This window comes from Balaenoptera acutorostrata, chromosome 9 (assembly GCF_949987535.1).
Source record: "Balaenoptera acutorostrata chromosome 9, mBalAcu1.1, whole genome shotgun sequence".
Classification (NCBI taxonomy): domain Eukaryota; kingdom Metazoa; phylum Chordata; class Mammalia; order Artiodactyla; family Balaenopteridae; genus Balaenoptera; species Balaenoptera acutorostrata.
Genome location: NC_080072.1, coordinates 5,050,239 through 5,072,841, shown reverse-complemented (window position 1 = coordinate 5,072,841; position 22,603 = coordinate 5,050,239). Strand labels below are relative to the sequence as shown.

General features: G+C 54.9%; 1 protein-coding gene across 3 annotated transcripts in view; it reads left to right on the top strand.

Moving 5' to 3' along the window:
- The window catches only part of LRP5 (LDL receptor related protein 5), a 108,952-nt gene that overhangs the window by 34,914 nt on the left and 51,435 nt on the right, over positions 1-22,603 (top strand). For all 3 annotated transcript variants that reach the window (XM_057552977.1, XM_057552976.1, XM_057552978.1), the window contains exons 3-5: positions 740-937; positions 4,965-5,161; positions 6,117-6,248. In XM_057552977.1, coding sequence (XP_057408960.1) covers positions 740-937; positions 4,965-5,161; positions 6,117-6,248 — 527 coding nt within the window. The remainder of the gene's footprint in view (positions 1-739; positions 938-4,964; positions 5,162-6,116; positions 6,249-22,603) is intronic.

Below are 22,603 nucleotides of genomic sequence, written 5' to 3'. Positions count from 1 at the left end.
GCAGCCCCTGATCTTTTTCTGTCTCCATAGTTTTACCTTCAACAGTGTCGTATGCGGGAACCGTAGAATGTGTAGCCTTTACACGTTGGCTTCTTTCACTTAGTAACATGCGTTTAATGTTCCTCCGTGTCTTTTCATGGCTTAATAGCTCATTTCTTCTTAGCACTGAATAATATTCCATTTTACATATTTTAATTGCCTTTTAGAAGTTCATTTACAGCGTTTTCGTAGTAGCAAAAAATCAGAAGCAAAGCAAACGTTCAATGTGGAATCACTTAAATAACTTACCATACTATATAGCCATTAAAAGAACAAGGAAGATTTCGATTATTAAGAAGAGGATACCTAGAATATGTTGCTAAATGAGAACAAGTGGAAACAAGTATATTTGATTATCCAACTTTGATTAAAAATTAATATATTACAGGGAATTCCCTGGTGGTCCAGTGGTTAGGATTCTGCACTTTCACTGCTGAGGGCCTGGATTCAGTCCTTGGTTGGGGAACTAATAAGATCCTGCAAGCAATGTGGCCAAAAAAAAAATATATATATATATATATTACTGACTGCTTAGAAAGCAAATCGGAAGTAATAATACCCTCGGCCCTAAACATTGGGTGAGATTTCAGGGCAAATTCACTGTCTCTGTTTCATACGCTTGCATTCATATAGACAGAAAACAAAAACAAAGCAAAACAAAAACGAGCTTTTCTCATCGTGCTTCTGTCCTCCTTGTTAGGTACATGTACTGGACAGACTGGGGAGAGATACCCCGGATCGAACGGGCAGGGATGGATGGCAGCACCCGGAAGGTTATCGTGGACTCGGACATTTACTGGCCCAATGGGCTGACCATCGACCTGGAGGAGCAGAAGCTGTATTGGGCGGACGCCAAGCTCAGCTTCATCCACCGCGCCAACCTGGACGGCTCCTTCCGGTAAGTGCCGCCCGGCTCTGGGCCCCCACCTTCCCCACGGGGCCCTGGCCAGTCCCAGCTGGGCGTTGGCTGATCCTTCTCAACTCAGGCCAGTGGTCTCACACCTGAAACCCTGGGGGCCTGAGGCCTGCAGGCCTTTTCAGAGCTGAGATCCGTAACAGTGTACACACCATGTCTGACATCCCACCCAAGCAGGGTCTGGGGCGGCATCTGCATCTATTTTATAGCAAAATGTAGAATGCTCATTCTAAGTGGGATCGAAAAGGCTATAAAGAGCCCTACATCCAAAGCAGTTTCATGGCTCCTCAGGGTGTGAACATTGAATTAATGTAGGATCCAGCAATTCCGCTCCTAGGTTTATGCCCCCAAAGAATTGAAAATTGGTATCGAAATAAATACTTGTACGCAAATATCCGTCGCAGGAGCATCCACAATAGCTAAAAGGTAGAAACAACTGAAATGTCCACCAACAGATGAATGACGGATGGATAAGCAAGATGTGGCATACCTGTACATATCTGAGCTGTATGGTGCTCAGCCATAACAAGGAATGAAGCACGGGTGATGCCACACCATGGATGGGCCTTGAAAACATGCTGCTAAGTGAAAGAAGCTGGACACCAAAGGCCACATACCGTGTGACTTCATTGATGTGAAAAGTCCAGAACAGGCGAATCCTTAGGGACAGAGGGCAGACTGCTGTTTCCAGGGGCTGCGGGGGGAGGGGAGATGAGGAGTACCTGCTTGGTACATTCAGGGTTTTCCTGTGGGGATGGAAATGTTTGGGAAATAGCTGGTGGTGATGGTTGCACATTGTGAATGTGCTATGCAGCCCTGAATTATTCACTTTGAAATGGTTAATTTGGTGATATGTGAATTTCACCTCAAGACATTTTTTGTATGTTTGGTTCTTTTTTTTTTTAATTTATTTATTTAATTTATTTTTGGCTGCATTGGGTCTTCGTTGCTGCGCACGGGCTTTCTCTAGTTGCGGCGAGCGGGGGCTGCTCTTCGTTGTGGTGCGCGGGCTTCTCATTGCGGTGACTTCTCTTGTTGCAGAGCACGGGCTCTAGGCGCGTGGGCTTCAGTTGTTGTGACAGGCGGGCTCAGCAGTTGTGGCTCGTGGGCTCTAGAGCGCAGGCTCAGTAGTTGTGGCGCACGGGCTTAGTTGCTCCACGGCATGTGGGATCTTCCCGGATCAGGGCTCGAACCCATGTCCCCTGCATTGGCAGGCGGATGCTTAACCACTGCACCACCAGGGAGGTCCTGTTTTTGGTTTTTGATTACGATATAATTGGCGTATAACATTGTATTCATTTTAGGTGTATGACGTGATTTGTTGTGATTTGTTATACGTGTATATTGCAAAATCATGACCACAATAAGTTTAGTTAACATCCATCACTATACATAGTTAACATTTTTTTCTCCTTGTGATGAGAACTTTTAAGATCCACTCTCTTGGCAACTTTTAAATATACAATACAATATTGTTAACTATAGTCACCATGCTGTATGTTACATCCCCAGGACTTACTTATCTTATAACTGGAAATCGGCACCTTTTGATCCCCTGTACCCATTTCGCCCACCCCCCTCCCCTGGAACCAGGGGTTCTCTGTATCTCTGAGTTCTGTTCTCTGTTCTCTGTATCTGTGAGTCTGGGTTTTAATATTGTATTTATTGAGTTATAATTAACATACAATATTATATTAGTTTCAGGTGTAAAACATAGTGATTCAATTATGAAATGGTCACAGTGAGAACAGTTAACCATCCATCACCAAGCAAAGTTATTATAGTATTATTGGCTATATTCCCTAGGTGTACATTACATACATCCCCATGACTTTTTTTTTTTTTTTAAGATTTGAGTTTTTAAAAAAATTTATTTATTTTTGGCTGCGTTGGGTCTTTGTTGCTGTGTGCAGGCTCTCTCTAGTTGCGGTGAGTGGGGGCTACTCTTCATTGCGGTGCACGGGCTTCTCATTGTGGTGGCTTCTCTTGTTGCAGAGCATGGGCTCTAGGCATGCAGGCTTCAGTAGTTGCGGCACATGGGCTCAGTAGTTGTGGCTCGTGGGCTCTAGAGTGCAGGCTCAGTAGTTGTGGCGCATGGGCTTAATTGCTCCATGGCATATGGGGTCTTCCCAGACCAGGGCTCGAACCCGTGTCCCCTGCATTGGCTGGTGGATTCTTAACCACTGAGCCACCAGGGAAGTCCCCCATGACTTATTTATCTTGTAGCTGGAAGTTTGTACCTCTGATCTCCTTCATCTGTTTCATCTGTTCCCCTACCCGCCCCCTCTGGCAAACACCTGTTGGTTCTCTGTATCTATGAATCTGTTTCTCTTTTGTTTTTTAGATTTCATATATAAGTGAAATCATACGGTATTTGTTTTCTCTCTGTCTGACCTTTTTCACTTAGCATAATACTCTCCAGGTCCATTCATGTTGCCACAAATGACAAGGTTTCATTCTTTGTTATGGCTGAGTAGTATTCCATTGTGTGTGTGTGTACATATATATATATATATATATGTACACACACACACACGCGTGCGCACACACACACCGTCTTTTCTTTATCCATTCAGTTCATCTCTTGACAGACACGTAGGTTACTTCCATACCTTGGCCATTGTAAATAATGCTGCAGTGAACACAGGGGTACATATATCTTTTCAAATTTGTGTTTTCATTTTCTTTGGGAAAATACCCAGATGTGGGATTTCTGGATCATATGGTAGTTCTATTTTTAGTTTTTTAAGGAACTTCCATACTGTTCTTCATAGTGCCTGCACCAATTTACATTCCCACAAACAGTGCACGAGGGTTCCCTTTTCTTCACATCGCTGCCAACATTTATCGTTTCTTGTCTTTTTGGTAATAGCTGTTCTGTTCTTCCTCTTCTATTTTTTGGAGTAATTTGAGAAGGATAGGTATTAACTCTTCTTTAAATGTTTGTTAGAATTCACCTATGAAGCCATCTGGACCTGGACTTCTGTTTTGGGGAAGTTTTTTGATTACTGATTCAATTTCATTACTAATTCTCGGTCTATTCAGATTTTCTGGTTCTTCACGATTCAGTCTTGGAAGATTGTATGGTTCTAGGAATTTATCCATTTCGTCTAGGTTGTCTAATTTGTTGGTATATAGTTGTTCGTAGTATTCTCTTATGATCCTTTTTAGTCAGTGAATCTTTTTAAAAAGTGACATCAAGAAAACAGGAAAGAGGCAATGTCAGGTCAGGTTGGGAAGGAGCACGAGTGTATGATTTTTGGTTGTTCAGTGATACCTTTTGAGTGTGACTCCCTCCTCAGTGCTGTACTGGGGACTGAGGACATGGTGGTGACCACCCATCCACAGCGTCCACCTCAGGAAGCCTATAGTGGGGCGCGGGTCATTAAACCAGATAATTGCATACTACCAGCTGTGTGAATTACGATTCTATTACCGTCGTCCGTAATCTCATTAAAAACAAGTTCTCATTTGCTGGGTGTTATAAATACACAGATGAGAATAGCTTTTTTTTTTAACGCTGATACAAGTTTAATTTGCTTTGATAATATAAATTATTGGCATCGTAGGAATGAGCAAATATCAATACCTTTGGTCTGATTTGTGTTGTGTTGTTAAAGCATCAGGGCAGCACAGGTGTGCTTCTCATCATCTTGTTGTCACCAGGTGTGGCTTCCTCCCTGCCACTTTTCTTCCTTCTTTCTTCTCTGTGGGGCACTTTGGCAACAGCCCCCCTTCTGGAAACGGGTTAGACAGGGAGCAGCTAGGTGTGCAGGGCCCCCCACGTCACTGTCAGGGGTGGCGGGAGGCTGGCTGGGTCTGGAAGGTGCCCTGAGCACCCTGGCAGAGGGTTCCTGGGATGCCCTGGCCTGGTCTCACGCTGCTCCATCACTGCTCCTGTTGTCCTGTGTGATGTCGATGGGTCAGCAGTGACAATGGAAGGCTTTCAAAATGGGGAGCACGATGGGGACCCCCTGACGGCTCCTTCACCCGCCTCCCCCCACCGCAGGCAGAAGGTCGTGGAGGGCAGTCTGACGCACCCTTTTGCCCTGACGCTCTCTGGAGACACTCTGTACTGGACAGACTGGCAGACCCGCTCCATCCACGCCTGTAACAAGAGGACTGGAGACAAGAGGAAGGAGATCCTTAGCGCTCTCTACTCGCCCATGGATATCCAAGTGCTCAGCCCAGAGCGGCAGCCTTACTGTAAGTCGGGGCCAGGCTGGGAGAGGCCCCTCTGCAGAGCTGGTGTCGGGGTTGCTTCAGGCAGGGCCCTGCCCCAGCGGTCCTCGGGGGTGGCAAACGGATTCCCAAGGAAGGTTGCCCTGTTTTCAAGGCCCCGTGGAAGTTACGTGTTTATTCATGAAAAATCTGCTCCAAGTCAAAGTTCTCAGCCTGGGGTCCCCATGGGGTCGTGGCAGGGGTCCCTGATGGTGAAAAGCTCCTGTGACAGGCAGCCAGCAAACAGGGCCAGGGCCTTGGGCTCACCCGCTCCCACGAGGACCACCACCTGTTCTTACGGGGACCACCACTGGTTCCCATGGGGACCACGGAGAGGGGCGGATTCTGGCCACGGTGCTGCTGAAGGTTCCAACTTCGTACCTAAGAGTGGGCTCCCAGGGGTGGGGCTCTTTGGAGTGGTTTTCTGGGGAGAACATCGTGGTCCTTACACGCAGGTGGGTTTCATGCTTTACATTTCATGGGTACCACCCTCTACCCTGTCCTGGGCAGAGTGAGATGCCAGGAGTATTTGTCAGTTCATCTGCACGTTGGTTGTGCAAGGGCTTGGGAGAATGAAAAGCACTGTCATCAGCTACCAGAGGCTCGGCCCAGTGGCCAGGTGTGGCCACCAAGCTTCTGTGCAGAGCCCGTGGGGTCCAGGCATGTCCCAGAGATAAGACAGGCCTCTGCTGCAGGACCCCCCCGACCCAGGGCCTCACCTTACCGCGCAGGCAGGTCCTGGGGTCCTGCCGGGGAGGGCTGGGGTCAGCCTCCGCAGAGGAGGTGGCCTTCGAGGGGCCCTGAAGAAGAAGATGGGGTTTCTTGTGGTAGGAGGTCGGGAAGAGGGGGCAGGGCGGGGAGGACGCCCACACCGGGAGTGGCGGGCGTGGGTGTCTAGGGCCCGTTCCGGAACCTTCTCCGACCTGCCCTGTTTGCCCAGACCACACGCGATGCGAGGAGAACAACGGCGGCTGCTCGCACCTATGCCTGCTGTCCCCGAGGGAGCCCTTCTACGCGTGCGCCTGCCCCACTGGTGTGCAGCTTCAGGACGACGGCCAGACGTGCAAGGCAGGTGAGCCGGGGAGCGGCTGGCGGGAGGGGTGGCCACCAGCCTGGGTGCCCCACGATCTGCTTTCCCTGGGGAGGGGCTCATGTGGCCCGGGCTCTGAACGTTGGCAGCCCAGCAGCCGGGATTCAGGTGAGATCTGGGCTCTGCTGCCCAATGGGCGAACGACCCTCGGAACTCAGGTTCCCGTCTGTAAGATGAGGTCGTGCCAGATGGGCAGAGACCCCAGGTAACAAGCGCAATGCCGGCACGCGCAATCGCACCCTAAAAGCTGGCTGTCTTTAGCTATTAAACCAAAACTGTGTTTATTGTAACAAGAGCGATGGTGTCAGAGAGTGTGAGACAGGAGGTTCCCGGCAGACACACCCTCCTCTCCTCCCGCCCCTTCCAAGTGCTCCCACCGCTGGAGTACCTCGGGCCCTCCTGGGATCTCATGTCTTTGCTTTTCTGCTTTTTCATAAGCGTTGATATGGAATTTATAATTCATTTTTTAAAAAAATACTTATTTTTGGCTTTGTTGGGTGTTAGTTGCGGCATGTGGGATCTTTGTTGTGGCATGTGGGATCTTCTGTTGTGGCGCGCGGGCTTCTCTTTAGTTGAGGCCTGCGGGCTCCAGAGCACATGGGCTCTGTAGTTGCAATGCGTGGACTTAGTTGCCCTGCGGCATGTGGGATCTTAGTTCCCTGACCAGGGATCGAACCTACGTCCCCTGCACTGGAAGGCGGATTCTTAACCACTGGACCACCAGGGAAGTCCCTGTAATTCATTTTTATCCTTGCATCCCATTCACATGGAATCTTTGTGCTGTAATAACCCTACCCCCTACCCCTGTACCCCGGCATGCCGTGGAAACTTAGGTTGTGAACACATCCTTAATGGGAGTTTTCTTTGGATGCACCAAGTTCAGTTGATCTCCTGCCCCCCACACAAGTGATTTTCTTTGCTATAGGTATTTTTCCACCTCTTTATTCTCCCCTTTGGTTTTTGGGCACTTGCTGCTTCAAAGACTCGTGCTATGTTTTAAAGAAGTGTCGCCCTTCTCCGTGGCACTGCCTGGGGGCCTTTACTGCCAGGTGTGGGGTTCAGGATGTGCTCTCCCAGAAATGATATGCATCCAGGATACAGCCTGTCCCTGGGGACATCCAGGGCCCAGCACAGCCCAGCGAGGGTGGGGGGGGTGCTGGCTACCTGAGATGGACGGCCAGAGAAGGTCCTTCCCAGGAGGCACCATTTAAGCTGAGGCTTAGAGGATTAGGAGGGAGAAGGAACAGTGAGAAGGAAGAACCTGTGGGCTGCTCTGAGGCAGGAACCAATTGGTATCAGGACTGACCTCACAGGTGTTTGATCTGTGCAGTCACACGGGGCCTCGAGTTCAGAAGGGCCCCGTGCTTGGTTTCGTGCTCTGTTGTTGACTTGAAATGCCTAATAATTTTTGAACAAGGGGCTCTGCATTTTCATTTTGCAGTGGTTCTTGCATATTATGGAGCCATTTCTGCTTTGTGTATTGGAGAAACTAAGGGAAATCTGGAGACAGTCTAAATATTTCCATGTATCTAACTCTGCTGTTTTGTCCACGTGTGTCTATACGTTTCACTTGACATTACTGCAGGAGCATTTGCAATGACAAGAGGTATGTATGCTTCAAAAACCTGCGTTTTAGTGCCTGAAGAATGTTTTATCAAGCGGGCATACCTTTGAACCATCTTTCCCTTGTTGGACATTTCTGTTCTATTTTTTTGCAATTTCCGAGTCCTGCTGCCCTGAGAGTGCTGGCTTGGGGCCTGGCCCTGGAGCTAGAAGGATCTGGATCTGGTGTCTGTTGCTGCCACCGATGGGTGCTGTCTGCCCGAGCCCTGTGTTAGATCGGTTGGTGATGTCTTCTCTGGGGGAGGGAGGGGGACGCAGGCATTGTTGCCACCTCTGCCCACTGCGGGTGTCTGGAGCCAGGTTGCACGTGGACATTTGGGGAAGGAGCAGGGACGGACACAACCCCCCAGAAAGGTGGATCCTGCAGGAGTGCCTGCCCCGACGGGGGACCTCGTGCAGCCGCTTCTGTTAAGGGGCCCAGGAGTGGGGTGTGGGCAAAAATGAGGTATGAACCCTCTTAGAAGCCCAGAGTCATGGTCCAGTGAAGTTGCACAGCTGGAGAAGCCTGGAGTTCCAGAAGTGACTTGCCCAGGCTACCCTGGGGTACAGAGAGCTCTTGGTCATCTGGCGTGGACGGTGCCTGGTGCCTCCCTTCCTTGTCTGTGAGATGAGGGTGGGTGTCACGGACCACCCCCTGCCAGGGAAGCTGTGGAGGACCCAGTGCATTAGCAGGAGTTGAAAGTGCCTACAAGGTGCCCTGTGAGTAGTGGGTACACAGTATACGGCAGCCATGCCCACCATTCACACCACTGGCAGCTCATCAGGCCCAAGGGGCTAGGTTTGCCTCTGTTGTCCAGGGGTCCTGCCGCTCCCTGGGGGAGGCCCCATTTCTTTTCCAACCAGAAGAAGCCGAGGCTGTAGGCTCCTTTCGGGGTCCCAGCATCCCAGTAGCTGGAGCCTCTGAGCTCTGGGCACCACTGCCCGGGGTTGAGCCCTTTGAGAGGATTTTGTTCCCTCTGCAGGCATTAACTGCGGGGCGAGGAGGCCTAGGGTGGAGGGCTTCCTAGAGGAGGGGCCGGAAGCTCTGCAGTGGGTGCTGATACCGACACCTACGGGGCGGGGCGGGGGTGGGGGGAACTGGGGGATTAGCAGCAAAGCCTGTCCTTCCTGTCGGAAGCTGGTTCCCAGCCTCCTTCAGGAGGACGGCCAGCCCGCAGATTCCCCGGGATTCAGCTGCTGGGGCCACCTTCCCTGGTCTTACCAGAACTGTTTTCGCGCCCCGCGAGCTGTGAAGGACACTTTTACAAATAACCCAGTTGGAGAATGCCAAGCGCGCGGAAGAAAAACGTTTTTGTTGTCATTCCGAGGGGCCCCTGCTTGGATGGGGGTCTGCACAGAGGCAGGCGGGGCCTGTCTTTACACTGAGCCTGCCTCCTCCTGCTTTTGCTCCAGATGCCCTGTCTAGGGTGTCAGGTCAGAAGGAGGGAAGAGTTCACAGAGGGACAAAACCCATGGGACAGGAGTCTTGTTTTGCATGAGAATGTGACTGGTGGGGTCCTGGTTTTTATAAGACTGGTTCCCACCCCACTTGCTTCCCACTAATGCACTGGTTAGTTCCAGGGGTCAATGGCAGCTTCTGTACCTTCTGCCCTGGACCTGTTTGAAGTTGAAGGGGTCCGGGGCAGCTGGGGTGGGAAAGGGTAAACAATTTTCTAAATGTTTTCGTTGAAGTCGAGAAGAAACCCAGAAGCTTCTCAGAGCATTTCAAGGGTTTGCCCCCAAGATGGCTTTCTGGAAATTCGAGGTGGTTCTCAAACATCTCTCCATATTCTTCAACCGGGCATGAGTGAGAAAGGGCTTCTGTCCCCGAGGGCCTTTCTGTCTGTTTGGGCGACAGAGCAAGTCAGAGATGGTTCTGTGAGCGAGGACCTAATGGGGCCTCGGGCCTCAGATGTCACAAAAAATGATGGCTCCATGGCAAACTGGGGGCTTTAGGACACGGATCTCTCACCCTCCAGTTTCTATTCCTTGCCACAAAATATCATGTTAAAGGACAATGTTTGATTAAAAGGCCCAATCCTATCACCTGAGCACGGTAGCTGCTTTCCTTTTCTCAGGCGGCCTTCCGAGCTGCCAGCATCCATTGGCGATGTAGTTTTGCATCCTGGTGGACATAAATTACATGTGGAATGTGGGTTTTGAGTGCTGATGACGTGCAGGGTATCAGATGTGAATGCTGCCTGGAGACAGTGGCTGGTAACACGAGGGTAATAGGAAGAAAACGAGACACTAAGTCCTATTGAATGTCACCAGCTGAGCTCTGAGAACCTGGTGCAGGCACCTCGCCGGCCGGAAGGGAGCAGTGCCCATGGAGGGCCACCAGGGTCTTCTGAGGCCCGGCGTGTCCGGTGGGAGGATGGAATTCCGGGGCTGGCCGAGGAGGCCCTGGAATCACTTGGGGATCTCTTCTTGGCTTTGGAATTGGTGAGGTCCAGTGTGCTGGGGGGGTGAAGAGCCGAGGCCACACGGTGAGGGCTCAGGAACTGGCCCTGGGCTAGAGGAAAGGCCTTCGGGAAAGACAGAAATGGACAAAGCCTGCGCAGGCGTGACTTCCATCCAGAATGGGATGTGTCGGAGGCAACATTCACCAGGTATAACATGGCTTTGGTCTGCAGTTGAGAGCCTGCCAAAGACTTTCAGGGTGGCGAGGAAATTCCGTCTCAGGCAAACCCAGAATTTAGAGTGATTTTCAATCATGTGATGGCTTTCTATGTCCAGTCTTCCTTTTATGATACCTTAACTCACGTCCCGGCTGTGTGATCTTGGGAAATTGACTCAGCCTGTCTGTGCTTCTGTCTCCTCAGATGTAAAAAGGGATGATCGTAGTACCCGATTCGTGGGGTTGTTGAGAGGAAGGCCTGGATGCCCAACCAATATGAGCTGTGCTTGAATTTGAACTTGAACTAGGAGCCAGGCAGGCAAGATGGCAGGAGAGCAGTTCTTCCCTGGACATTTGGAACCAGAAGTGGACGTGGAGGCCAGCTGGTGCCGAGAGGAGCTGGGAGGAGGCGTGGGGCTTGGGGAGCCTTCCTCACACAGCCGGTGGGGACGCCAGGCATGTGGCTCTCCTTTCTGTGGGATGAAGGCCGGCGTTGGGCTGGAGGGATTCTGGGCTGGGGGGCAGGGGCCTGGCTGTGTTGGAATTGCTCGGCCCCTTATGTCACATCCAGGTTCCCCGGCCCCAGCAAATCAGAGTCTCCACGACAAGGGATAGGGCGTGGGAGGTGGAGAGCTGCCTCTGCACTGGACACGAGCCCCAGGCAGCTGCTGGGCAGTGGGTCGGGAGACACCCGCACAGCCGGAAACATCTCAAGATTTGAAGCCAGGGCGTGACTTGCAGATTCCTGGGGCTCTCATCCCAGGCGTCTGACCTTTTATGCTTCGTGGAGCTGAATATGAAGAAGGTTTTGTGACATGTGTGAATCCCATCTTTTCCTGATTTTGAGCAAATGAGAGCCAGCCCTGTGCAGGGGTCATGGCCTTCCCCAAGGAAGGAACTGAGATGGGGTGATGCTCGGACCCCAGCGAATGGGGGCCTGCGACATCCCAGGGACGTGTAGGGTCCCCCCAGAAGCAGAGGATGCATTGGGGGCGGAATCGCTCGCTGCTGGGGGCCGGCAGAGCGCGGAGTCCGTCAGCCCTCCGAGCTGCAGTTTCCTTGCCTGTGACGTGGGGAGATCAGAGGACCTCCCTCTGCTCGGGGCAGGGGGGGAGGCGGGACAGTCAGGATGGGAGACTCGGGACTCCCTGCCTTTGGCCTGAGGGGCGTCTCATGTCCCACGGCCCTGCGGGTTGGGTGACACCCACTGGCTCTGGGGTGCCGTGTCTCAGGTCCCCAGGGAGGGTCCTGTAGGTTCTGAGACTGGGAAGGATGTCACAGCAAGTGGCCCCTCCTCGGCTCTGGCTCTGCTGGGGGCTGGGTGAGACCTGGGGGGGCCGAGTGACTGTGGTCCCCCAGGCGAGCGGGCCAGGAGCCCGTCCTGGGCCAGGCCGTGAGCCCGTGTGCCCTCCACCCTGAAGCACCGGCCTCCCCGCACCCTCCCTCGCAGCTGCACAGACGGAGGTGCCCAGCTGGCTTTGGTTTTTCCCCATGTTTTTCCAATTATGTGGAATGGGCTAAAAACAGCAGCAGCGGGGCCTTCTTTGGGAGTTGCCACCACCGTCCGAGGGATCCTCCTGCTGCCCGCAGGGGCTGGACCTCTGTGGGACCTGCCCTGTTGTTTTGACTTTTGTCCCTGTGTGTTCCTCGTGCCCGGAGGCTTCTGGGCCGTGCACCCCCCTCCCCCGGGCCTGAGCAACCTGGGCGAGTGACCCGTGGGCCCGTGTCCAGGGCGTGTGGCTTCACCGCCTGGGGGTGGCCAGGCTGTGCTGGGGCGTCATTCTCTCCTGCCGCCCCGGCCTTTCCAGATGAGGCTGCCGTCGGGGCAGGGCGGGAGTTGGGGGCTTGGTGATTTACAGTCCGCCTGCCGCACCTTGCCAAGAAGGAGTTTTAACAGATGTTCTCGGGGACGGGAAACAAAAAGACGGCGGGGCTGTGGCCGGCAGAGGCAGCGGGAGGAACAGAGGCGTCCACTGTCGGGTCTGACGGGCAGACTGACAACTGGGCCCCTCACATCCATCCGTCTGTCCGGGAGGATTAGCCGAGGCTCAGGGCCGAGGAATAAGGGGTGCGTTTGTTCCCAGTCTGGCTGTCTTGTCACTTATCAGGGAAGTAGGTCGAAGGGAAAAGAAAAGAGGCCCTTGTGGCTGGGGCCGCCGCCGCCCGGGCTGTGATTGGCGTCGACTCTGCAAACAGAAGGCAGCTGCTGTTCTCAGCCATGGACCGTGAATTTTTAATAGCAAGAAAATCAGATTGCACAGTCCCAGGAAATTGTGTAACAAGCCCAAGCACTAACTTTTTTTTTTTTTTTTTAAGAAATTGAGGTATAACTTGCAGACAATAAAGTGCACAGATTCTAAGTGTACATTTTGATGAGCTTTGACAGTTGTATACCTCAGCATAACCACCACCCCACGACAGATACAGAACGTTTCCACCACCCAGAAAATTCCCTGGTGCCCTTGGCAGCTCCCCCCCGCCCCGTAACCACCCCCCCCCCCCCCCCCCACAGAGGCAGCCGCTGTCCTGACTTCCGTCACCGCGGATTAGTTTTGCCGGTTCCGGAACGTCATAGAAATGGAGTCACACAGCATGTGTTCTTTTGTGTCTGAGTCCGAAGACTAACTCTTAAACCTAATAAAAGAGGAGAGGGGAGCATGTCATATTCTTAGAAAGAGAAAAGTGTCATCGTGGGGCTGGGGCCCAAGGCAGACGGCGCCTCCCGGGTGTGGTCAGCTGTGCGGATGCCCGTGTCCACTGGCTGCAGAGTCAGACTGCGGTCACCCCCCTCCCCGACTAGCCCCGTCCCTCCTAGCCTGTCCGACATGCCCCTTGCTTCTGCAGCTGAGCCCGGCTCCAGCCTGGCCCTAGGCTGGCCCCGGAGCTCAGACGGCTCCCCTCAGCTTTGGAGACAAGTTCTGGGCTCTCAGGGTCCAGGCCCTGGTAGACCCCCCAGCCCCCAGGCTGCCCTTCCTGGCCATGTGCCCCTCGTGCCTTCTCTGGCTTTGGTGACAGCTGCAGATTCCCTGTCTGGGTACCACTGACTGCGCCCTTGTGCCTGGGACGACGCTCCGGTTCCATGTGCCCTGGGGGCGGCGACCAGAGGCCCCGGGTGTGCTGGGCTGACCCCTGGGGCTGCTGGCTTGTCATTAGAGGGAGAACAGGAGGCTCTTTTTCACCCTCTGGCTTGTCTCCAGACCACCTTCTGGGCACCTGCTTTTCTGCCTTTGCCTGTGCTGTGCCCATGGCTTGCAGCGCCTTCCCTTTGGCTCCTTCAGGCCTCTGTTCAGACACTGCCAGCCCCCCTGGGAGGTGTGTCAGGCTCTGTTCCCACCTCCACAAGGAGGGAGGGATGCTGGCTTCCCATGGGCATCGCCAGGCCCAGGAAGAGTGCTGGGAAGTCGGTTAGCTGCCTTCAAGAGCTTTTGCTGTGCAAGAGCTGAGGTTCTTCGGTTGTCCTGGGACCGGGAACGACTCTGGCGACTGTGCCAATAGGGGCCTCCCCATGTCCCTTCCCGGCCACCCCCAGGGACAGGCTTGAGTGGGAGTCGAGACATCCGAGTCTGTCCCGGATCCTGCAGCATGTGGCTGTGACCCCGATGAAATGCAGGATTTTCGTGCCTCACCGACCTGGGGGTTATCGGACAAGATCGTGTCTCTGAAAGTGCCTTATAAACTGTCAAGTGCAGTGCACTTGAGTTGGGTTCAACCGTGTAAACCACTGATGCTTGACCACCTTCGAGCTAGAGAGGCGGCATTTTCATGTGGCTCAGCCCACTCTGTGATTTTGGCCTCCACTGCTGGGCAGGGTGGGCAAGCCCAGTAATAATGTTTCTGTGCTCATTGGTGCCTCCTGGGGGCTGCGGGGGGAGGGTGGCGCTGTGTGAGGGAGGGTCTGTGGCTGGCCTGCTTCATACCCAAGGACAGTCAGAGCTCGCTCAAGGCCATGGAAGAAGGGACAGAGATGGGACCTGAACCAGGGCAGCCTGGCTCAGGGTCTGCCCCAGCCCCTGCCCTGCACCGCCTGGGCCCCGGGGGCGTCCACATGTGGTGCACCAAGGTCGTCTGTGGGACACCTCTGGTCCACCCTCCGTGTGGACCAGCAAGGCCCTCTGTGTGGGCTTTTTAAAGAACTGAGCCACCTGCCTGAAAAGGTGGGACGCAGACTTCCTCATGCAAGTCACCAGCTGTCTGACAGCCCTCAGCCCGCACTCCTGCCTTTCAGGGGACTGGGCTGCCCACCTCTAATTTGCCCAGCCGACCACACTTTGTTCAAACGTGTCTCTCTCTCTCCCCGCCCCCCATGGGTACCTGGGTGTGTGTTCAGTGCCGCTGGGAGGGGACATGCTCTGGGGCGGTGTCCTCGAGCTCCGGGGCTCACCCGCTTTGTCATGGGACCTCCCAGCCTCGCTGGGGGCCTTATCCACACCCGAGTCCTACCTGTGAGGAGACAGGCCAGCTTACTTGCTCAGGGTCGCTCAGTGAGGCAGTGGGGCTGGCCTCTGGGGGTCACAGTGCTGGCGCTGACCTGGCTGCTGTCCGGCCGCCCCTGGACGCAGGGCAGGGGTGACACCGTGCACACAGGCCCAGCTCCAGGCTGGGGTGCCTGCCGGGCTGGTGGTTCCCAGGGCCTGCAGCCTCCCCGAGTACTGGCCTGGAGGCCGGGGGTGGGCCGTGCGGGGGGGACAGCTGCTTGGGCCTCGGGTTTCCAGCGGAGCCAGTGCCCGGCCTGGCCGCTTCCTCTGCGCCTTGTGACCCTGCGGCCGCTCGGCGCGGTTTCCTGGGCCTGGGTGCCAGCTCGTGGTCTCAGTGTTTGTCCAACCACTTACCCCAGGGGGGCAGTGGGGAAAATCAATTGCTAAGATACAAAAATAAGCCAGCCGCCTGCCGGCTGTGAAGCTGTTTATGGCCTTAGAAACTGCAGCGTGGAGGGCAGCCTATGCTGGGCCTGGCTCTGCCCGTGTGGCTCCGGGCCCGGGCCATGGTCAAGGTCGACTGTGCCTCCCATGGGCCAAGGAGACCCTAGAGCCGGGACCAGGGCTGAGGACGTGTGAGGGAGGCGGAGGGGCCGTTCTCCGCTTCCGTCTCCAGCAGGAAAAGACGTCGGCAGGAGGAGCCTTCTGGGGTTGGTGCAGCCTTGGGGAAACCTTGGGGCGTGAGCCTCCGTGTGGGGGGGGCTAGTCCTTCCCGCGGGGGGCCGTGCCCTTGGACCTGCAGTTGGTTCAACGGGGGATGGAGGTGATGTTCACCCTGCCTGCTGGGTTGGAGGGCGGGGAGGTCAAGGGCCCTGCCTCTTTCATCTGCGTTAATTTGGTCAGTCTATTGCCTGGGATGCACTGTTATTTTGCCCTTTCGTGAAAAATCCCTTTCCCCACGTTGGGGCTTGGAGGGGCTTAACCGTGAGGCCCTTTCAGGTAGGTTCCCACACTGGGCGACCGCCAGCTGTGTCCTCCTGGGCTGTTTGGGGGGGCTGTGGGTGCTTCTGCCCCATCCTTTCCTTTTCCTGTTGTTCTACCCACCCCCCAAACAGCTCAGAACCTGGAGGCCGAATATATCGCACCCCGCCCCCCAACCCCGGCCTGTGGCAACTTAGTGGAGGGCTAGGGCGCTTCCCCCCCCAGGTGGCCTAGTGAGAAAGACCCGGTGGTTTCCCGGAGTCCAGACCCACCTCCTCATCTAGACCGTGCGATCCTCTAAGGAGGAATGCGGGCACCCCTCTTAAAGCCTTGGTTTTTTTCTTGTTACAAAGTAACATTTGTGTTCACTGTAGTAAGGAAAACATCCCAAAAAATACTGGAGAAAATAAGAAACACCCATAATTTTGCCACCCAAAGATAGCCGCTGTTAAGGTTTTGAGGTGTTTCCTGTCCTTTCTCCACGCACACGTTCACAACTCTTTTTGCGTGATTTGTTCATATTGTATGTGCGGCATCATGGCTGACTTTCCTGCTTATCCTGCTTATCATGTCACGAGCTTTTCCTGCCTCTGCCCTTCTCCAGAGTGTGCTGTTTGGGGCGTGTGTAACGACTGACCTGGACCCCAGCCCCTTCATTTATGTAATGCTTTCCTTTTGTGGGATCTTTAGATCGTTTACAGGTTCTTTCCTTCGGGTGTGGGTTTCGCTGTTTTCACCAAGCCTCAGTGACCCTCTGTGACCGGGAATCCATGTGCATTTCTAGCTGCTGCTTTGGGCTGGCTTCGCAGAGGGGAAGTTGCCAGGCCAGAGGGTCCCTGAGCCACATTGCCATCCAGGAAACGTGTGCCCGGGACAGTCCCCTGGGAGGTGGGGGGACATGCTACCCCCCCCCCCCCCCACGGAGTGTTAACCCGTCTTCTGACCGAGCTGGTAGCCACTGGCCTCCTGCTTCTACTTGCAAGTTACCGAGAAGTTACCCATTCTTCATGTTTATTGGTTGTGTTTTTTTTCTTCTGTTAATTTGTGTTTATGGTCTTTGCCTGTTTATTGTTGGGGTCTGGGTAGTTTTCTTGTTGATTTATATGCCTTTTACCTTTCTTTAAAATACTTAACAGACTTTGTGTTTTAGAGTAGTTTTAGGTTTACAGGACAGTAGAGTGGAAAGCCCCGGGAGCCCCTCTATACCTGCTCTCCCTCCTGACGCAGTTTCCCTTATTATTAGAATTTATTTCTAATATTGTAAAAGTCACACATATTTCCCATGCAAGGGTTAACAAACCGCCACCCATGGTCCAGATTGCTTGCTGCCTGTTTTGGGGCAGCCGCGGGCTAAGTTTCGTTTTTACGTTTTTGCATGGTTGAAAGAACATCACAAGAAGAGTGTTTTGTGACCTGGGGAAATGAGAGGACCTTCAGATTTCAGTGTCCACGGAGGACATTTTCTTTGCACACCTTTGCTGACCCGTCCTCTGTGGCAGCTTTCAAGCTGCAGCGGTGGAGCCGAGGGATTGAGAGAGGTGGCCGTGGCCTTCCAGAGCCTGGAGCGTCTGCCACCTGGCCCTTGACAGAAAGCACACAGACCCCTGCTGGAGACTGGAAGGCCAGCTGGAGCGGTCCAGAGATAACACTGCGGGTGTTCACCTGGGTTTCCTGCTGGCCTCTGTTCCAGGTAGCTCTCTGTGTGTCTCATGGCTGGGCTCCTGCTACAAGCACGAGCTGCCATTTGCACGAGGCTTCCTTGCAGACAGGGCTGGGCTCAGAGCTGCATCGGCGTCCCGCGGGCAGAAGGTATTCAGGGAAGAGTCGTGGCCTGCGGGACCACTCAAACCCTTGGGGGGCACCCAGCCTCTGAACTCAGACCAGAGCCCACGGGGAGGGGGCGGTCGATGGTCAGCCCCACTCCTGCCCACGGGACTGCAGAGCGGCCCCTGCGCCCTCCGGCCTCCACGCTGCTGCCCACGCCAACCCTTCTGTCTGGAGTTCCTGCCCTTGAACCCATCCTTCCATGGAGACTGTCCCGTTACCCTCTGTTCCCCACTTGTTGGGAGCTGAATCGTGTGTGTGTCCCCCGGCCGAATACTCACAGTGAAATCCCCACCCCGGAGCCTGTGGATGTGACCTAACTTGGAAGTAGGGTCTTTGCAGTTGTGACCAAGTTAAGATGAGGTCATGCTGGATTAGGATGGGCCCTAAACGCAGTGACTGGTCATCTTATAAGAGGGAGATTTAGACACAGACACACAGGGGAGGAGGTCACGTAAAGATGGAGGCAGCGATTGGAGGGATCCAGCCACAAACCAAGGAGCATCAAGGATTGCTGGCAACCATCAGAAGCTGGAAGAGGCGAGGAAGGATTCTCCCAGGCGCCTTCCACGAGAGCGTGGCCCTGCCAGCACCTTGATTTTTGACTTCTGGGCTCCAGGACTGTGAGGGAATCAGTCTCTGCTGATCCGAGCCACCCGGTTTGTGGGGATGTTACAGCAGCCCTTCTCTGTGTCCCCTCGTTTGTGCGATCCCGCGCCTGGCACAGGGACGGTGCCCCAGAACGGACGGTGGCTTGGTCTGAATGGATGTTGGCAGGGAGGGAGGCCGTTGAGCTGGACGTGCCCGTGGCATTGGGCCCTCTGTCCAGTCTGCTTTTCTGTTTTGAGGCCAACATGCTGCCAGGAAGGCAGTGCCCTGGCCTGGCCTGTGCCCCGTGCCCCGCGCTTGGCTCCGAGGCATGGATGCCCCCCTCTTTCCTGCCTGCGTGCAGGGGGAGGGACAGAGGTCAGGAGCCTGCCCAGAGGAGGCTCCAGGGACCTCTGCCCAGCCAGGAGGGAAGGTTTCACTTTCTCTGGCAGCTCTGTGGGGCAGGCTATTTGTTTAAACAACCCCAGAGGAAACCATTTGGCCAAACTGTTAGTTTCTAAACAGTTTACTTCCCTGGTGTTTAAACAAACTCCTGCCCAGGCTCTGTGTCTGGTCCCAGGGAGGGGGTTGGCCTCTCTTCTTCCGGGCCCGGCACAGCGCCCTGCGCCCACCCCAGGGGACCCGACGCCAGGCTGCCGCTCACACCTCCCTACAAACAACCCTGGAGGTTGCCCTGATGAGCATCTGCCAACGAAGGGGCCCAGGCCAGTGGTCCTCCCTTCACAGCTGCCCCCGCTGGCCTGGCCTTGGATGGCGTGCCCCACGCCTCTGTGCTGGGCACCGCCTGCTCAGACCTTCAGGCAGACGGGCCAGGCCGTGGCTCTTTCCTGGGGGTCCTGTTCTCTGCATTTTTGTCGGCAAAGCTCAAATAAAAACCTCAAAGGCTCTGCAGCCCAAGGGAATCGGAGACACCCCCCCGCCCCAGCCTTGGAGTCAATTAACACCTACAGATTTATCCCAGCGTTTAATTACTGCCTCAGCCACAGAGACTTAATTCTGATGAATGCTGATAATGGGGTTCCCTGATGGCGGGGTGTGCTTGAGGCTTGGTACTGACCTGGTTTACCAGAGGGCTGGTGCCAGGCACACTTCGCCCCTGGTGGCTCGGTGCCCACGGGGACAGGCTGCTGGAATCTGCTGCGTGGTCACAGCCTCGTGGATCCCAGAGGCTCTTGCAGCTGGAGGCCAGTCCCCCGCCACCAGTCTCAGCCGGCCCCCTTCACAGGTGCCCGTGACCCCAGCTTTCCTTCTCAGCACTGATTCGTTAATGGTCTTGCTCGCTGAAGGTCTCTGCCCTGTGACCCCAGGAGCACCGTGGGGGCAATTCCCGCATCTTTTGTGTCCACCCAGAACCCCAGCACCTGGTCCGGGGCCTGGCCTGCTGCCCACAAAGAGACTGGTGGGGTGACCGAGCCTGCTGGGCCAGCGCGTCGATCTTGGGCTTCCTGCGTGTGCCAGCTCCGGGGATTGAAGTGTTCGTGGTACCTTGCTGCTGTGTGTCCTTGGGCGGGGAGCTTAACCTCTCTCTGCATCGGGTTCCTCCTCAGGAAAATGGGGCATGATCACACCTCAGAGATTGGTGTGAGGATTGTGCTATTTCAGGTGATTGTGTCTGGAGGATCATGGGAACGGGGACGGGTGAAACAGGCTGGAAATATGTTTGGCGACCAAGTGTCTGGTTCCATCGGGACCCAGCATTTTCTGGGGAGCTCCCTCCCCCAGCCCCCATGGTGGCAGATTAAGGCAGAGCCCTCCGTAGAGTTTGGTTTATGGTCCCCTTGATGTCAGAGCTAAATGGGGACGCAGACGCCATCAGGTTGGGCTGATTCTTCACTATAAATGAGGCAACTAAGGCCCAGAGAGGGTTAGAGACCTGCCCAGCGTCACACAGCAGGGGCAGGGCCAGGAGGTTTCTGCCCTGAATTCTCCCTGCTTGTCCTAGGACGTTAGCACCTGTTCTGGGCATGGCCCTGTGCTGGGGGCTGCGGAGCGCAGAGGGGCACGTGCCAGAATCCCCGTGAGCCAGTAAGGGCGGTGCGCAAGCAGAGGGGCAGGCGGCATGTATGTGTGATCAGTCCATCCACTTGGAGGGGAGGGAGGAACAGCTTCCTGGAGGAGGAGGAGGCCTGTGACCTGGCCCTTGAAAAACAGGTCTGATGTCACTAGAACATTTTGGGAATGGAGCCCAGCAGAAGACAATCGGTTGAAATGCAGAATTCCCCCTCCCTCCCTCCAGCACATACCAAACCAGAACTTGCATGGACACCTCTAACGAAATCTGAGTTTGGACCTGGGAGGTTTCCGACGTAGCCGGGCACCTTGGGCACCTCCCTTTTCCCCCCATCTGTCCCAGTTTCCCCAGCACTGGGCTCGTGAAGCCGTGCCGTCCGTGCGCGCCCTCTAGCGGGAGGATCGGGTTATGAGCTCTGGGCCTCAGAGCAGCAGAGTCCGGATAGGGTTCCTGCCCTTAATTGAAATGCAGGGCAGGGGGCCCCAGAACCCCTGAAAAACGCTGGGTCCCGAGGGCTCCACCCCTGTGACAAAAAGCTGGTCAGTTGTCGAGGGCTCTGGCTGGACCAGGCATGAGGAGACCAGGCAGTCGGCTGCAGAGCCCAGGCCTGGGGGCCTCGGCATGAGGGAGATGCTGGGCTGCTTCCATCCCTGTCCCCATCCCTCACAGCTGTGTAACTTCAGGTGGGTCCTTCCCCATTCTGGGCTTTGCATCAAACCAGGCAAGTGGCCCCAGAGTGCCGGAGGTGTCTCTGAGCCTAATCTTCCTGCTTCAAGGAAGCAGGAGCCTCAAGACCTAGAAAGGTCTAGAAAGGTCCAGAATGAATGCGTGGGCTGTGACCCAGCTCTGGGGGAGGGGCCACATCCTGACCCCAGCAGCCTCCGGAGGTGTCCGAGTCAGGGCTGGCCGGCACCCCTGGGGTCCCTGAGTCCATGTGAGGCTCCAGGTAGTAGCACCTGAGGCTACTTCTGCTGGAAGTTCTGATGAATCCAGGGGGGATCCAGGACAGAGTCAGGTGTGTTTTGTTTAGGGCACGTTATGCTCAAAGACCGAGATTGTCTTTGCCAATGATTTATCTAACACAGGTTCGCTGTGGGAATTATGATGTATAATATTAATAATAATAGTTCACAAGCCAATACCCTATGGGATAATGTCTCTTAATAAATCAATAAAGAAATAACGTACTCCAAACCAATTACATCGTTGTTCCAGGCAAAGGGAAAGCGAAGGATGTCAAGTCCAAATGTAGTTGAGGTGTACCTTTCTACGCCTTGGTTCTCCGTAGTCAGTCCGTCCAACTAAAAGCTGGATGTTGGTTGCCGGCTCAGGTCCCTTGCTGCCGGGGCACGTAGCTAGCAGGTGACAGCACTGGTGACGGCGGGCCAGGTGGGCTGCTCTGAAGGTCGTCACTCCAGGGGCCCTTCCGTGGCTGTACCACTGCCTGCGAGGAGGCGCCTCAGCAGGGCAGAAACAGCTGTTCCCTCTCTTCCTGAGACCGCTGCACGCTCTCACAGCACTGCCGACCAGGAGTGGCCTGTCCACGGCAGGAGCTCAGCCGGGGGTCGCCTTGCCCAGTCCTCACAGACTCTCGGTACTTAAAGCCTCAATGTCCATTGCGTCATTGTCCTTCTCGAGAAGCCCTAGTGGAGCCCGTCGCCAGCTGGGTGTATCGACAAGGACAGATGTCGGTAACGTCACGCTGGCACAGCTTCCTCCACGTAAACAGATTCACCTTTAGATCAAAACAACTTCACTTCAGTCGTAAACAAGCGGATTGGATATCACAACAGACCAATACACAACAGTACGCAATACTGCTGGGGTGACAAAGGGGGAGATGGGACGCCTGCCCCCAGGGCGCTCACCCCTATGGGTGAGACGGCCACCTGGGAACGATGGACCTGTGATGACGTGTATGCTCACGGGACATGTATGGTCATGAAGCTGCCTTGCCAGATGGGCGTGGGGAGGCAGGGTGGGCTTCAGGGAAGAGGTGGCATTTTAGTCCAGTTGGGGCTTTGAGGAGTATGGTGGGCGAGCGGGGCCTGGAAGCCAGGGCCCAGGCGGGACTGGTGGTTGGGGCTGGTTTGTGGCCAGCAGAGGGGCTTGCAGGGGAGAAGGGGGCTGAGTGTGAGGCAGCTCTTACACGGTGGTTGAAGCTGGACGGCTGTGTGGCTTTTGGCTGGCTGCTTAACCTCTCTGTGCCTCCATTGCCTCATCTGTAAGATGATGATACAAATAGCGCCAGCCTCACGGATCTCTCCTGAGGATG